At 37.7% G+C, this 15,673-nt stretch overlaps 1 protein-coding gene across 3 annotated transcripts in view; it reads right to left on the bottom strand.

Moving 5' to 3' along the window:
- Nucleotides 1–10,773: 10,773 nt before the first annotated feature.
- The window catches only part of Asb5 (ankyrin repeat and SOCS box containing 5), a 39,263-nt gene continuing 34,363 nt past the window's right edge, over nucleotides 10,774–15,673 (bottom strand). For all 3 annotated transcript variants that reach the window (XM_005373516.1, XM_005373517.2, XM_005373518.2), the window contains exons 4-7: nucleotides 14,901–15,051; nucleotides 14,572–14,706; nucleotides 12,155–12,346; nucleotides 10,774–11,370 (exon numbers count right to left, since the gene is read on the bottom strand). In XM_005373516.1, coding sequence (XP_005373573.1) covers nucleotides 11,243–11,370; nucleotides 12,155–12,346; nucleotides 14,572–14,706; nucleotides 14,901–15,051 — 606 coding nt within the window. In that variant the 3' untranslated portion in view covers nucleotides 10,774–11,242. The remainder of the gene's footprint in view (nucleotides 11,371–12,154; nucleotides 12,347–14,571; nucleotides 14,707–14,900; nucleotides 15,052–15,673) is intronic.

Below are 15,673 nucleotides of genomic sequence, written 5' to 3'. Positions count from 1 at the left end.
TTTGTATTTTAAATAAAGTGGTTTCTGACCAGCCAACAGTCTGAACTCACTCAAGCATTTTGAGGAGGGGTATGACAATCTCCAGAGGACAAAAATGTATTTGAGAACTGGAGACCATAAACGAAGAGGTGGAGGGGGGCTTCATAAAATAACACAACTATTTCCTTAATTATTACATCAAGGGGATATAAAAATGACGAAATTGAGCACAATTTGTAGGTTAGATTTTCTACTTCATGAGCATGCCCTGTTATGCATGATTCATTCATTCATTCAACAAACATCTGAGTCCCTACTATGTGCCAGGAACCCATCCAATCCCTTAGTATTTATCAGTGAAGGACCCATTAAAAAATGGTGATCACAGCGTGGACATAGGAATTATAAATTAAAATATTTACACAAGAGAAATTATTAAAGTCCTTTAAACATTTCTGCAGCAAAAATGCATGTAATGTGGAAAGTACATACACATTCCAAAAGATGAAGCATGGGATGGTCTTGCAGGAGCTGTATACTTTGTTGAATACTAATGTATATGTTTATTAGTAAAGTAAAACAATGCAAATCTGTAAATGGTTAAAAAAAAAGAAGAAAAAACTGCAAATTTTTTTTCTTTACCCAATGAAATTTTTCATGAATGATTCAATCATGCAATAAACTTTTTTGAGAAGCCATCCCAAGCCGTAACTAGATCCTCATTACCCAATGAGGTAGCCACCACAACATAAACTCAGATCAATCTAAATAAAATAAATCTCAGTAACACTGGCTACAATTCAACTGTTGAATAGCCACACATGGCTAGTGATTATCTTATTGGATCTCACAGATACTGCACTTTTCCATCATTACTGAAGTTCTATCTGACAGCTGTACACTGGAATCTTAACAAGAGTCACAGATACAATTATCAGTGAAAGGCTACACTAAAAATCTTACCATGGTAAAAATGGGTTAGAACAAGGGTGAAACAAATAATATGGAAGCCTAGATGCCTTGAAGTCCTCTCAGAAGAGTTGATCTTTGAATTTGATCTCAAAAGGCAGAATTTTAAATTGGTTAGGACATAGACTTTGGAAGACTTCAACTATATTTGTAAAATATGGAAATAAATATTATAAGCCTTACAGGGTTGTTGTGAGGATTAAATAAATGAGTTCTATACATAAAGAGCCTAGAGTAACATGCTGGACAGTGTGCTTATTGAGTATAAAATGTTTCTAAAATTATTTCTAAGATGAACTTAAGAGGGACATGGATAATTCCACACAGAATGACTAATGTGAGCAAAGATGTAGAGATGTAATAATTTTTTTTAAATGAGTTTCAGGAAAGAACAAATAACTTATTAGGATGAGAGAAAGTGTTTAAGCACTAGCAGAAAGATAGGTTAGGGCTACAGATTGGAATTCAGGTTTGAAGTCCTGCTATAGAGGGAGACCATTTTCCCATAAGTGTGCTGTTAGGTAACTGTATCTCTGATGTGAATACACTCGTCTGTGGTCTAAGATGCTGGAGCTGGAATTACACAATGCAATTTCTCCTTTGCTAAGGATTTTAGTAAGTGGTGCTAACAGCGGGGACTAAAGAGAAAGATGAGCAGGCCAGAGGAAGAGAGGAGAGGTTTGCTGTTTCCTATTTGCTTGGTGCTCATCCCCGTGTCACCATAGCAACAAAGCGTCCCCTGGCACTGAAGGCTGGTTCTAGTCTCCAACTTTTTTTTAGCACCACTAACAGGTTTCATCATGCTCCCTCAGAGATTTTAGTAACCACTGAATATTTGCCCTCCGCATAAATCCAAGACCCAGAATTTCTCTGAGACAACTCCTCTGAGCTGCTGAGGCTCAGCACCCGCTGGGTGTACCCTTCCCCTCAGAGGTCTGAGTCTGTAGGGTATTTCGGCCAAGTTCTAGACTTTAATAACTTCAACATCCCCAGTGAAGTGGATAATTACCCTTGAAAGTGTCTATTTTGGGGTTACTTTGATGGTCTCATTTTAACTTTTCAGTGTAACATCTGTTTAAGTAATCTGTAAATTAGGTTCTTGGTCTTGAATCGATGGAGTGACTTCCTGGCTGGATGCCGAATGATCCCTGGACTAAGGTTGTCTCCATTAGCTCACCTATATATTACTAAGGCATCTAAGGAACTTGCTTCTTTCTGTCCAGATCAACTCAGCATAATACCAGCGTGATGTTCTGTGAGATGTTGAGACGCTCAAATATCGCTGCTGATATTGGGACAGAGAGCGGGAAAGTTCATTTGGCCTCAGGTGAGATCATGAATGTGTACTGATGATCCCATAAATAAAATTTAAAAAGCTGTGGTCCCTGCAGATGTTATAGAGGTAAAAACAAAAACTACTTTCCAGATCATAGCAGCATTACATCTCCTGGAAACTATCATCTCACAAAATGTACAGAAACACGAGAGACCCATTACAAGTAAGTCTAGTAAAAAGCACTACCAAATACATTTCATTTTCTGATCTCCAGTGTCCATGTTAGTTGTGGCACTGAAGTACTTTTGTCTTCATCTATATTTAACCGGTAGGGGATCGCACCTAAAACTGTAGTATTTCGTAGTTGTCCCAGAGGTGGCTTAACTGAAATGTTTTGGTTCAGGATTTATGGAAAAGATGCTTTTAACACTTCTACCATCTCCAACCTTTTAAAGTTGAATGGGAGAAATAAACACATTGTATCAGCTAGGGTTCAGTAGAGGACCAGATACAACATAATATAAGAAAAATTTACAAAGCAGGCTGATAGTGGTCCCCTGCCTGTGCACTGGAGAGTGGGCAGCTCCACTTGAAAGTCATAGACCTGAAGCTCACTGCAGGGTCAGAGAGAGTCTGTGTGGGAAAGCTGACGGGTCTGCTGTACAGGAGAGGAATGTCCAAAGGGGATGGCAAAGACCAGAAAGCCTCTGAAAAAAGCATAAGGGTAGGCTTCCTTCTTTCCCTTTTTATTCCATCCAAACTACTGGATAGTGCCACTCACAATTCATTATCACACAAAGGAACTAGAATGGTTGTTTATAGTTAAACAGACAGAATTGCCTGCTTAAGAATGTACCTACTATCTATATTACTATTCAAATAGTTTATGATCCAATATTACAATCAGTCTTAAAATGATTACATGATTTAGTAATTTAATCATTTACTTTACTATGTTGATTTCATGTTAAACTTAAATTTTGATTAACTTTGAAGTGATGAGTCTTTGTTGTTCATCTCTTCTTAGTGTAAGTTACTCTTTTATATTTAGGTGACTTGTCATTACAGCTAATAAGTCAGTTACAACTGATAATATCCACAGTGAGCTATAACCATCACTTACAAGTGAAAATTCCAATAGGAACAAAATTCCCCTCTTTCGCCTTCCATACATATGGAGACTTAAATTTACACCTTTCTAATTACTCTGTGAGGCTGTATAGGGGTTGAATTAAGAAACACAAAATGATGGCGGAAAAAGTGAGGCTGCTTCATCTTGTACTCTGGTTGCTAAAGATTGAGATATAAAAAATTAGTGCACTAATCAAGGCAACTAATGCTAGCTACACCACACAAACTCAGAATTCTCAGTGACAGCACAGCAAGGATTTCTGTCTTTCCGGCATTTCCTATTTACCATGGGTCAGTGGAATGGGAGACAGGTTTCACATACATAGATCCAGGGTTGTGCAGGTGTCCCTACTGGACCATGTGGCCTCCAGCATTGCTGCGGGAAACAGGGAGCTGCAGGACGTACACTGGCTCACAGCCTGCAAGTAACACGTCACTTCCACTCAAGTCCATTATATACTGTAGTCTCATGCTAGCTATGTGAAAATCCTAGGCCAACAGAGGAGCCCAAGGACTATTTAGCCAGCAGAGTGCTAGCCATCTCTGCTGTCTTAGAAACCCTTTGTGGAAAGGGATCTGATCTGCTTGGATGTGCAGCATATTTGGAGATGAGGAAAGATTTCATATGCCTTGTCCATGAAAATTCAACCATTGACTCAACTGGGAAAATTCAACTAATTCCATCAATTAAAGGGGAAATGGTCTCAGAGATTTTCTCTATCAATAACTATATTTCTTCATACTTTTCCATTTTTATCTCTTGGTTTGTTAACTCAGAACTTTGACCTTACATAACTGGGAGAAATCAAATAAATTAAAAACATTTCCTTCTAGTGAGAGGAGAGCACTCCTACTTTCATTCAACATCACCAGTAGCAGGCTTTAAGTACCCACCTAAAGATGCAGGGCTCCTTCCCAATTCCTTGGAAAATAAAAAACATGAACCAAGTTGTGAGGAGATTAAATAAGATGGAAATACATACACACCTTTGGCATGAAATATCCATTTCTTATTGCTGTCTATTGCTGTAAAATAGAACCATTCTAAACTCAGTGTATTGAATGACTGAAAAAATATTTGTTTTCTCACAGTGATAAGGCATAGTCCTCGGGTTGGGCTCTGGTAGTTCCTCTCTTAGTTTTTGTGTCACTCACGTGGCTTCTGTTTTCTGGCTGCTAGACCAGAGCTTCATGATCCAAGAGGGCGTCACTCACATACTTGGTTATTGGTGCTGGCTGTTACTGTGTGGTTCTCTCCACGTATTTTCATCTCTAAGAAGTGTAACCCGGGTCTCAGCACATGGTGACCTCAGGCTTTCACGTGGAAGCAGAAGCTGCAAGGTCTCTTGAGCTCTAGGCTCAAAATTAATGCATAATTATTTCTACCATGTTTCTTGCCCACAGAATCAAGTAGGACAAATCAAACAGGAAAATAGATTTAGCCTACTGATAGGAGGAGAGGGAAAGTCACACTGCAAATGTATGTGCACAGGAATGAGAAGAATTCTTCCAGGACATTTTGCAAACAATCTACTGCACATCCCCTTTGCCCCTGTATTAGTCAATGCTTACGAGAGTCAGGTGTAGAAGAGTGCAAATGTCTGTCTGTGTGCTGGAGACATAAAGAATCCAGTCAAGGACCTGAAGCTCATGGCAGTGTCCCATACAAGTCCGTATCAAGGGTCTGCACCTGCAAGGCCCAAGGACCAGTGGTGGAAGCTAGAAAGTCCGTGTGGAAGGGTGAAGGATCTGTGCCAAAGGCTGAGAGATCTGCACTGAAGCCAGGAGATGATGTCCCAGATGAAGACAAGGATCAAAGCTCTCCCAAAGAAAGACAGCAGCGAAAGCTCTTTCAAAGAAAAAAAACAGCAAAAAGCAGCTTCTTCAGGAAAATTAGCAACAGGTGATCTTCCCCTTCTGTTCTCCTCTTATGCCATTCCGGCGACAATTCTCAGGTGGTTCTTGCACGCCCAGAACCAGGCTGACTCGGTTCCGCGGGGGGGGAGGGGGGGGTCCCCTCGCAAGTTAACCATTAATTAATCCACCACACCCCTCTTACACAAATATAATTTGGTTTCTTGCAGGGAATTTTTCCGTTAAGGATGCAAGAAAATAGGAGAACCTATCCTCCTAAAGGAGAAAGTTATTATGCTTTGCATTGTGAGTGTGGTTTTTCCCCTTGTTCTGCTAAGTTCCAGGCTAGATGGAAGGAACTATCTGAGGAATTCCTGTCTGATGTAGTCAAAGAGAAGACTGGCTTATGAACAGTTGCACGACAGAGTAAGACTGACAATTTGCAGAGTACAGAGCAAAATAAGAATGTAGGAATAATGGTGTAAAATTTAGAATTTTAAGGTGCCAATAGCAAACCTGTGGTTCCTCCAAGTATGTAGGTTTGCAACAGAACCCTTAGTATTTCCAACAGGAATAATGTGTGTGTGTGTGTGTGTGTGCATGTGTGTGTGTGTGAGATCCTGTAAGTTTTCTTATTTATATACAGTGAAAGAAAAGAGACTTTGAGACTTTAAAATACCACCTTTTTTTTCTAAACAGAATGTAACCAAATAATAAAATGATAAAATGACTACCTTCTATCCCCTACGCTGAGGTTATTTGTCTGAGAATTACACTAAGCTCTGTTTTCCAAGGACGAATGTCTTATCTAAAGCAACGTGTCGTTAGGTACACAACGGGCAAGGTTCTGCATAAGAATTTGAAACATAACAATGTGAAATCCTGACTTCACTTTGAGACAGATATCTCAAAAATTAGGATGAGGTTAGGGAAATATTTTTTCTTCCTTTTATGTTTGAATTGTGCTGTCCCTAAGAATCAATGTGTCCTTTACTAGCATAGAAGTTAGGGGAAAAGATGTTGAACAAGCAAGAAATAATGAGAATTTCAAGGCTGCCTGCCTTTCACACTGTTAGAGATATCCTCAGCCAGACCAGTTTCTCGGCGCCTGAGCCTATGAGGAATGGCTTCACTGGCGAACAAATAGTGCTGTGGACCGGGGCCTCACACCTTAAGGGACTCCATGCTTGGGACTGATTACCAATTATGCGGCTATTCCTCTTGTGCTGTTTCACAGTAAGTGCAAATTCCCTGTAACACCTCTCCCATACTGCAAATATGTCTTCAGATAGTTACATGTCAGGGAAATTATGTCTGTTCTAATAAAGTCACTGAGGGGTTATTCTACATCAGTGGTTCTTGACAGTGCAATTTTCCCCTCAGGGGACATTTGGCAATGAATTTTTTGGAGACATTTTATTTGTCCCAACATTGGAAGACAGTGTCCTGGCATCTCTCAGGTAGAGGCATGAATAATTTTCCATGTCCTACAATGCACAGGACAGGCCCTCACCAAAATTATCCAGTCCCAGATATTCACAATATTCAGGTTGAGAGGTCGTCTTCTGGATTAACTCAAACTTGTAGAAATGTACTAGTGTAGGGAAAGCATAGATTCTGAGCTAAGAATGGTGCTGAGGGTAAATACTGTGGTTTTCTGAAAAGCATGGCATTGAAAGAGCTTCACAGCCCAGGGGACTGAAGAGAGAAGAGAAGTCTTGGCAGTGGTAGTGTCAGAACTTTGCTCTGCAAACTGATCTAACCTTGAAGGATGAAAAGAGGCGAATGTCAGCATGTGTATTTATGACCAGTGAGTACTAAGATAAGAAACAAAAGGTTATAGCTGTGCACTTGTCTTTGCAGTCCTTGTGACTAGTTTACATCCTAGTGTTAACTAAACATTTTTGCAGCAAGATAAAGCAGTTAATTAAAAAAAAAAACCTCCTGCCTATGATGAATGGGTCTTAGAAGGAAGTTACTCCATTGAACTATTAAGAAGATTACAGTTCTCTTGCTCCTCTTAAATTCTGAAACAGTTCTGACGGAAGACAAAGGGTTGAGGCAGTTGGAACAAATGCAAATATATCATTGATGAAATTGTTGTATGAGATATGACTGATGTCTGTGGGTGAGGCACTTCCTAATCTGCACCCCAGCATTAGAATGAAGCACCTCCACTCACAGGTGTGGGAGACTTAGGCGTTAGGATCAACCTCTGTAAAGAGGATTTAGAGAAGCAGAGCTGGGAGTTTTCTCTCTGTGGGTAACTCAATTCCGAAAGGAAGGAAAAGGACTTTGCTTGCTTAGTTCTCCTTCCAATTTACCCAGTTCTGTTTGGCTCTCCCTTCCTTTATTTTGTCCTGGAGAAGAGGGAGTGATGCCACTTCAGTGGGGAGGATGGGAGGTGGGTACGCGAGCCTGGGAGTGCTGTAGGAGTGGCGCTCCCCGCCACATGGCTGAGCACGAGGGGAATGGGGGAAGGACACCTTCCTACCCACCTTGCAAACCTAATGCGCAGTTCCAAGCTGCCTTTGGGGAAAGGGCGCCCTCTGTCCATCTGATGCTTTTCAGGAAACCATAATGTTTACCTTCAAGCTTCTCCTTCTGATGAAAATGCAAGGGAAAGGGGCCCAGGGACAGTTAGTTACAAGATTAACTCCTTACTGCAGATGGAACTGGTGAAGTCTCCACTTTCATTTTCAAAACTCTCTTAATAAACAACTGAAGTGAGAAGTCCAAAGTGACGAGTCATGTTCAAAATGCTAGCTGTTGCCTTTCTGAGGAGGGATTAAACTGTAAGAAGCCCCCTGATCACAAGAACAAGGCCCAAAGAGATGCACTCCCCGTTTCCCTCCCTGTCCATACTATCCTCCACTTGCACCATAAAACCTAAATACTTCTTTTTAAAAGCGGGGAATAAAGTGCTAACTCCATCCTGTACGTGGGTAATGGAAGAATGGGAAGCAATGCGTTCTCCATGCTTTTGTTCCTTTGATCTGGTTGAGATTCACACCTTGGAAAAGGAAATGTAAAGGCCTGTCCTGCCACGCAGTCCTCAACCACTCGTGCAGGGAAGGAATGCTACTCCTCTTTCCTCAAATGCCATATTTTCTGTCCCCAAACACCTCACATGGGACAATTTTGCAGGGCCCACACAACAGTCCATGATGGGACCTGTCCACATTGAACTCACTGGTGACTTCTGCTCTCAATCAAGAAGGGATCTCCTTGCTTTCCCCCTTTAAGTTTTCAGTATAGAGGAGTGAGGCTAAAGCCTTAGCACTATATCCTCAGCCTGTTTTATTTTGTTTTTATTCTTTTGAGGTAAGGTCTCACAAGTTGCTAAGTTATATAGGCTGGGTTTGAACCACCTGCCTCAGCCTCTCAGACTGCTGTGATTACAGGTTTGCACCACCATGTCCAGCCAAGGGACTTTCTTGGTTGGTATCAAGTCATGCACCCATTAAAAATCAAGTACGTTTCCTTTTGAACCCTAGAAAGCTTCATTGTTTGTTGATTCACTAGCATACACTGTTTGTGTTCTGACTCAAAACTGCTAATATCTCAAATTTTGGGGAAATGGACTTAATCAGTATTGCTCATATGATGCAGAGTGAATTAACTCAATTTAGAATATATTTCAGCCAGTATTTTCTTTGATATATTCATGCCATTTGTATCTCCGGGAGCATCCCCTTTCTCCATTATGAAAACTCCTCTCTTGGGTCATTATGCTGAGCAGAGTTCAAAAGTCAAGATCACTGAATTTGAATGTAGATTTCAAGTGGGAAGAAACTGATCATTTAAAAAAATGAAAAAAACAGACCAATGGAGATTTCATGACTTGTTTATAGGGGCTGGGGATTTAGCTCAGCGGCAAAGCGCCTGCCTGGCAAGCGCAAGGTCGTGAGTTCGGTTCCTGGTACCGGAGAAAAAAACATGACTTGTTTATAGTCATAGAGCAGATGCATAGCTAACAATTTTATGAGCAAATTTTTCATCAGTATTGAAAGTCTGAAATGTTTATCTAGGTTTCTGAGAAAGAAGGAAATCCCTAAAATAAGCTAAGTAATAAGTAACCCAAAAAAAAAAACGAATTAGAGTAAAAATCTGGGCACAGTCGTCCACGCTCTCCAGGAAGGTAAAGCAGGAGAAATAGAAGTTTGAGCCTCACCTGAACAACTTAGCAACTTAGAGACCTTATCTCAAAACAAAATAGAAAGGGAAAAAGCAATGAGGATGTTGCTCAGGGCAAAGGCCTTGGAGTCAATCCTTGGGACTGCCAAAACAGAAAAAAAGATGAGATTATTCATGAAAGGGAAAAAATTTTAAGTTATTTTTGCAGATGAATAACAGCCATTAGAGTTCGGTGCCATTATGTAACAGTAGCTACTCTGAAACTTAAGAGGCCTATGTTTCTATTTAATTTCTCAAGAACATCAAGTCTGCATTGTGGTTGTAAAAATTATAGACACTAAACACATTCTTTGCCGAAATACAATATATATTTCTATATTGCCTGTCTACAGTAATTATTTCACTGTATTTTCCAATATTATGTCAAATAGTAGATTCTCTTGCTCTTTGCCTTTGTGAAACTTTGGCCTTGGGTGTTAACATATAAGTATGCAATGCACATGATACAGTGTAGGTGTGTGGGGGACACATTTTGGATTAGAGGACCTCTTAAGTACTCCATATATTTTTTGCTCCATGTTACTCTATTCTCATGTTCATGAGTGATTTTAAAATACTCATGCAACTGAATCATATTCTCCATCACCTTCCATTCTAAAATAAAATACTATTTAGAATAAAAAGTGTTTCATTCCAAGAAATGATAATCTCACTCTAACAAAGGCGTGATACATTTAAATTACAGTGTTTCTTTGATAAGACAACCATACTGACCTTAGCATTTGATGTCTACCTCTCTTATTATACAAAACTAACAAAGAAGAATGTGCTGTGCTACTCTTTCAAGCTAAGGCTTTAGTGCTAATTCAGGGAAAACAATAGTAGAAGCATATTCTACCAAAAAGTAGCTCTAGTATCTAATTATTTTTTTTAAATTGAATTGTTTTAATGAGGTTATTCTATAGTAAAACTCATTTTGATGCTCATTATTCTCAATATTACAAATGTTTTAGACTGAGCTGTTCTGTAAAGTAGACTTGTCCGGAGGGATATACAATATATCACTGACCAAATAAGCTACAGCTTTTTGTTGACCAAGTAAGCTACAGCTCAACGTTTTCTCCAGTCCAGGTACCACTAATTGCTGGTAATTTCTGAACTGGGAGAAGGCTGTGGTACTGTATGGAAACACTGAAGAGAGATTTTAAGAAGCTGCTCTTGAGGAGGTCTTAAAATAGCCTTAGCAGGTGGAGAATGTTCTAAATATCTTAGCGTGAAATGGCAGTGCAAGCTGTCAGCCCACTAGTTATTATAAGAGACCTATTTACTGGACAGAAAAGACTGAGCTCTTTGCACGGAGGAGAGCAATTTGTATTTTCCTCATGAACTGACCATTATAAGGACAAGTGCACATTCACCACAGGAGATTTACTGAATGAGAATCAGCTTTATTTCAAACTGCATATTTTCTAAACTGCATTCATATGTTGCATCAATATTAAAGACAGAGATAAACACAGTAGCCAAATCTCAAGTTAATCCACTCTCTGGAGAACACAGAACCTTTAAAATACAAACAGAGTGAAATTATAATTAAATTAAAATTTTAGTAAGAGTTCGTGTTTTTCTTTCCTACTTTGAAAAATATATATAAAACGGACAATCTCAACAATAGGAGGACAATAAGGTATAGACATTTTAAACATATTATAATCCTAAAACAGTAAAAATTCATACAACAAAAGTACTGACTAGTACACTTAAAATGAATATTGATATTTTACTGCTTCTCCCTGTGATTTTGTACTCACTTTACCCTATATCAATAACAAATACTGATTATGCAAATGAAATAGAAATTTTTAATTTTCAAAGAATTTAAAATTATTTCATTATTTATCGATACTGTAAGAAATTCTGAAGTAATGTTGGTAGCTGGAGCTGGGACATAAGATGCAATCTTGGTCTTCCTATGCAATTTCGGATACAGAGTCGGCAAAGTTGGCAAAGAGAGCTTGGGGTGGCTACAAGAAGACAGGAATATATTTGTTAATTAAAATCAAAATGAACTTTATAATTAGTAAGTTACACTAAAGAAATCTGTTATTCAATGATTTTTACTAAGCTAAGAGAGTAAGGCCAGTACACTATGAACATTTATTTAAGTATTCATATTGCTTTTATTTGAGATCATATAACTGAGATATATCTCATTTAATTAAAAACACTATCATCTTCAGGATTATGAAATCACTGTTGCATGCAAAGCTGCAAAAACAAATTCTTTCTTTTAAAGGAGATATAAATCAAAAACCTCAGTAGTATTACGTACTAAAAGGGGAAATTTAAAAATTATACATTTTCCCTCAAATTAGGTCTAATTTTAAGCAGAAGGAAATTTATTATAGTCTCTCAACCAAGTTTAACAAATTCTGTTTTAGAGCAGAAGTCTTTAGGGTGAAAATTTTCCCTATCATGTTTCATCAACCTGTTACAGAGGATGCATGCCTTTACAACATGGGACATCTTTCCAAATATGAATGACCAGAGTCTATGCCAGAATGACATATTATGCATTGGCAAAACAAACTAAATAAATGTAATTAACAAAAGGAATAAGAAAACTTAGATGTGGCAAAAAATTAAAATAATCATATTTTCTTCATAGATAAAATGTTCTACTCTCACAAAAATACTCCAGATTATCATTATCTTAATTTACCTGCCAACAGAAAGCTTTTTGATTTCATCTGTTTTAGGCAAATTTGTCTGTGTGGTTTATCAAATGTTCACATCTATCCCTCTTACCTTCATGTTGAAGCAGAACTCTTTCCACGACGCTATTAGAGATAGCTACATCTATAGGTCGCAAAAGCTCTGTATTCTTTGCATTGATGTCTGCTCCAAATTCTAGCAGTAAGTTTACAGTTTCTAGGCTGGACTGTTGGGCAGCAGCATGTAATGGAGTATCCCAATATTTGCCTTTCTGTACGTCAGCACCTGTGTATACACAGCAATAATAAATACAAACAAAAATTATTAGGTGCATCAGTTACTTTGGAGGGGGGAAGAAAAGCAACTGAGAAAGGTTACAAAGAAGACTGCTACCTAAAATGAGTTATTTATTTACACATATATTACATAAATACTTTTCATATATCCCTTCTATGTACATATTACATATAAGTTTTTTTTTGAGACAGGACCTCACTAAGTAATTCAGGCTGACCTCAAACTATGTATTCCTGGCTGACCTCGAGCTTGTGGTTATCCTCTCTGGCTCACTAGGTGTGCACCACCACATCCGGAACATATTACATATAAAAAAATTTAAACTTGTACATTTGGAGGGGAGGGACACACATTTGCTATATTACTATAAAATATTCTATATGCTTAAAAGATCTCGTAATGACAGTAGATATATAAAGTTTTAAATTATTCCAAAATTAATTGCACTAACATAAACAGAGCATGATTAAGATCATGCATATCTATTTTCATCAAACATGGAAGTTCTTAAGATGATCAAGAGATTATTACTTTTATTCTTGTATTCAAAGGCAATAAAGTTCTTTAGTTTTTTGAAACTCACAACACTAGATATGTGAGTCACTTAGGTAAAATGTGTGGCTTTTCCTGCCCCTATTCAATCATATAGTTTAAATCAATGAATGGAAAACAGACATGGAGCCTCTCAAATAGAGAAATACATCAATGATATCTGCATATAAATTAACTTTTTGAAAAAATACTTACATTAAAAAATACAACCCTACATCAGAAATTATCTAATGCACAGTTATTTTATTTTAGTGTATGGCCTGACAGATGGTGGTCATCCATGTGCAATAAATAAATGCAGTTCAACACTGTAAAATAATAATCTCACTTTCCAGTACATAAAGAGTTACAACACCAAGGAATCCCTATCAATAAAATGTGAACGTTCTTTTCAACTTTGTTTTCTGATTCTGTTTGTACAATTAATGATAATCTATAAGAAGCAGTATATTTTACGAGTTCCTTTATTGGCCTCCTACTTCTTACAAATTTCAATAAACACAATCCTTTTCAATTTTTGAAAGCAAATGCAAAATGTTCAGTGAAGCAATTATATTTCATAGCAAAATTTCCATAGAGGAATCATAAACACTGTGAGTTATATCAATTTTATGAGTGACTAAGGCCTAAAAATAACAATTACTAACAGCAATTTTTCAATATTTTTAAAAACTCAATATAAAATATGTGGTGGAAAAATTAAATTCCTAGCAAAGTAAAGATAAAATATAAACCCTATTTGTTATACCAAATTTATGGGAGAACATGGCTAGAAAGTCACACTCTGCCAACAATTATTAACAGAACTCATGTTTCAGGCTCCAGCTGTAATGAGAATGAAATAATAAATGCAGATCCTGCTTGCTAGAAATTGATAACTTAGCTGAGATAATGTGAGTAATGCATAGTAAATGGGATTACTAAAAATACAGATCTGAATATATTAAGAAGCAAATGACTGTCATAAATAATAAGTAGAAAACCATTTGCTCATTTATGTATATTCTACCCATCTGTGCCACATATGAGGGAGGCATTGAAAAGAAATAAAATGATAGGACAGGGAAGCTTGATCCATATCTTAAAAGAGCTCCTGGGTGCATGGTGGGAGAGACCCTTATGCACTCAATAGATCACGAATGTTTCTCAGGGGCCTGGTGTTGAACTTTGAGGAATTAGGTTATTTCATGAGAATTAAAAAGGATATTAAGTTATTTCACGTGAACAAGACAGAATGTACAAAATCTGGGAAAGTGTACATGTTTTTATAGTTGTTAGAAAATGAAACTATCCAAGAAGTTTCTATCCCTAAAATTTCTCCTATGGATTTGCTCAAATCCAAATACATATATATAAATACAGGTATATTTAGCAACATTGTATTCAACCTTAATGGCATTTTATAAGCAGGGCTTTCAGACTCCATTTATATACCCAAATGTCTGCAATGCTGTGTATATAAAATATTAAGATTATATATTCATCTGTGAGCTTTAAGTGTTATCAATAATGAAGTCCTTTTATTGGTTATATACTTATAAGAGAATGTTTATAAAGAAAACATTTGTAAAGCAGTAAGATACACTGTTAAAAGAAGCTGAGCTAGGGAAGTAATTGCTCATGTGTATGGACAGAAAAAAAAATGTTTTAAAGGAAAGTACCAGCATAAAGAAGCATCTGGATGCAGTGGAATTGCTGGGACATACAAGCGACGTAGAGAGGTGTTCCCAAGTGAGGTATATCTTGGTCAACATCTGTACCCCAGGATATGAGAATGTCAAGACATTCGTGATGACCTGCCAACACAAAGTAGCAATGAGCTTCCTTTCACTCATGCCTATCCACCCCACATCGCAAACTATGCTTCCCCCAAGTGTAATTTAGTGCAACAGAAATGAAACGAAGCATTTTAAAAGAATCCCCTACACACACACACACACACACACACACACACACACACCCTTATCATTTACTCCTAAAACTGAGTTACCTTTACTAGCAGCCTCGTGCATGGGAGACGGGAGACAGGACTCCAGCTGCGCTTTGGCACCATACTCCAGAAGAAGTTCTGTACAGCTTGCACTGCCTTGTGAGCATGCATTGAATAATGGGGTCACGCCATCTATTGTGATTGCATTTACCTATACCAAACCCAAAAGCTAGGAATAAGATTCATAATTCACACACGATTTGAAGTTCACACAGTTTTGAAATTTCAAATGTCATGCTCTCTGCCAGCTGAACTAGTTGGAAAGACAAGTGCAGCAAATAAGACAGAGTCTACTTAGTTGATACCCATTCATAAGAAAAGATTTAAAACTGCAGAAGACAGCTGTGCTGCTTCAAGTAACTCATAGAAATAGGCGTACAACTGATGGAACTTATGGAAAAGACATATTCAATGTCAAATGAAAGCTAATTCAATCATTAAGTTTCAGTAAGAAAAATAGAATAGTGATGAAAATTGTGATGAATTCACTGTACTTCTGATTACTTAAACTGATAAAATTGGTCATTCTGTTTCTGAGAAAGAACTTAAGGAAAATCATCAAAAACTTAGGAAACATTAGAGGCCTAGAGATGTTCATCTATTGCTAGACCCATGAAAGCAGAAAATAACTTAAAGAATATTCTGCATTATTATGCAGCATGCTTCCCATTCATACCGTGGTTGGAAATACTTTTAAGAGCGTGTTACATATTTATATGATTGTTGGAAAATAAGAAGGCTGAGGTGATTCAACGGCTTTATTTTTACCCTTA

Source organism: Chinchilla lanigera, unplaced genomic scaffold, assembly GCF_000276665.1.
Source record: "Chinchilla lanigera isolate Chin_1 unplaced genomic scaffold, ChiLan1.0 scaffold00002, whole genome shotgun sequence".
In the NCBI taxonomy this organism is placed as follows: domain Eukaryota; kingdom Metazoa; phylum Chordata; class Mammalia; order Rodentia; family Chinchillidae; genus Chinchilla; species Chinchilla lanigera.
The sequence above is the reverse complement of the archived record's forward strand: the minus strand, read 5'-3'. Positions and strand labels throughout refer to the sequence as shown.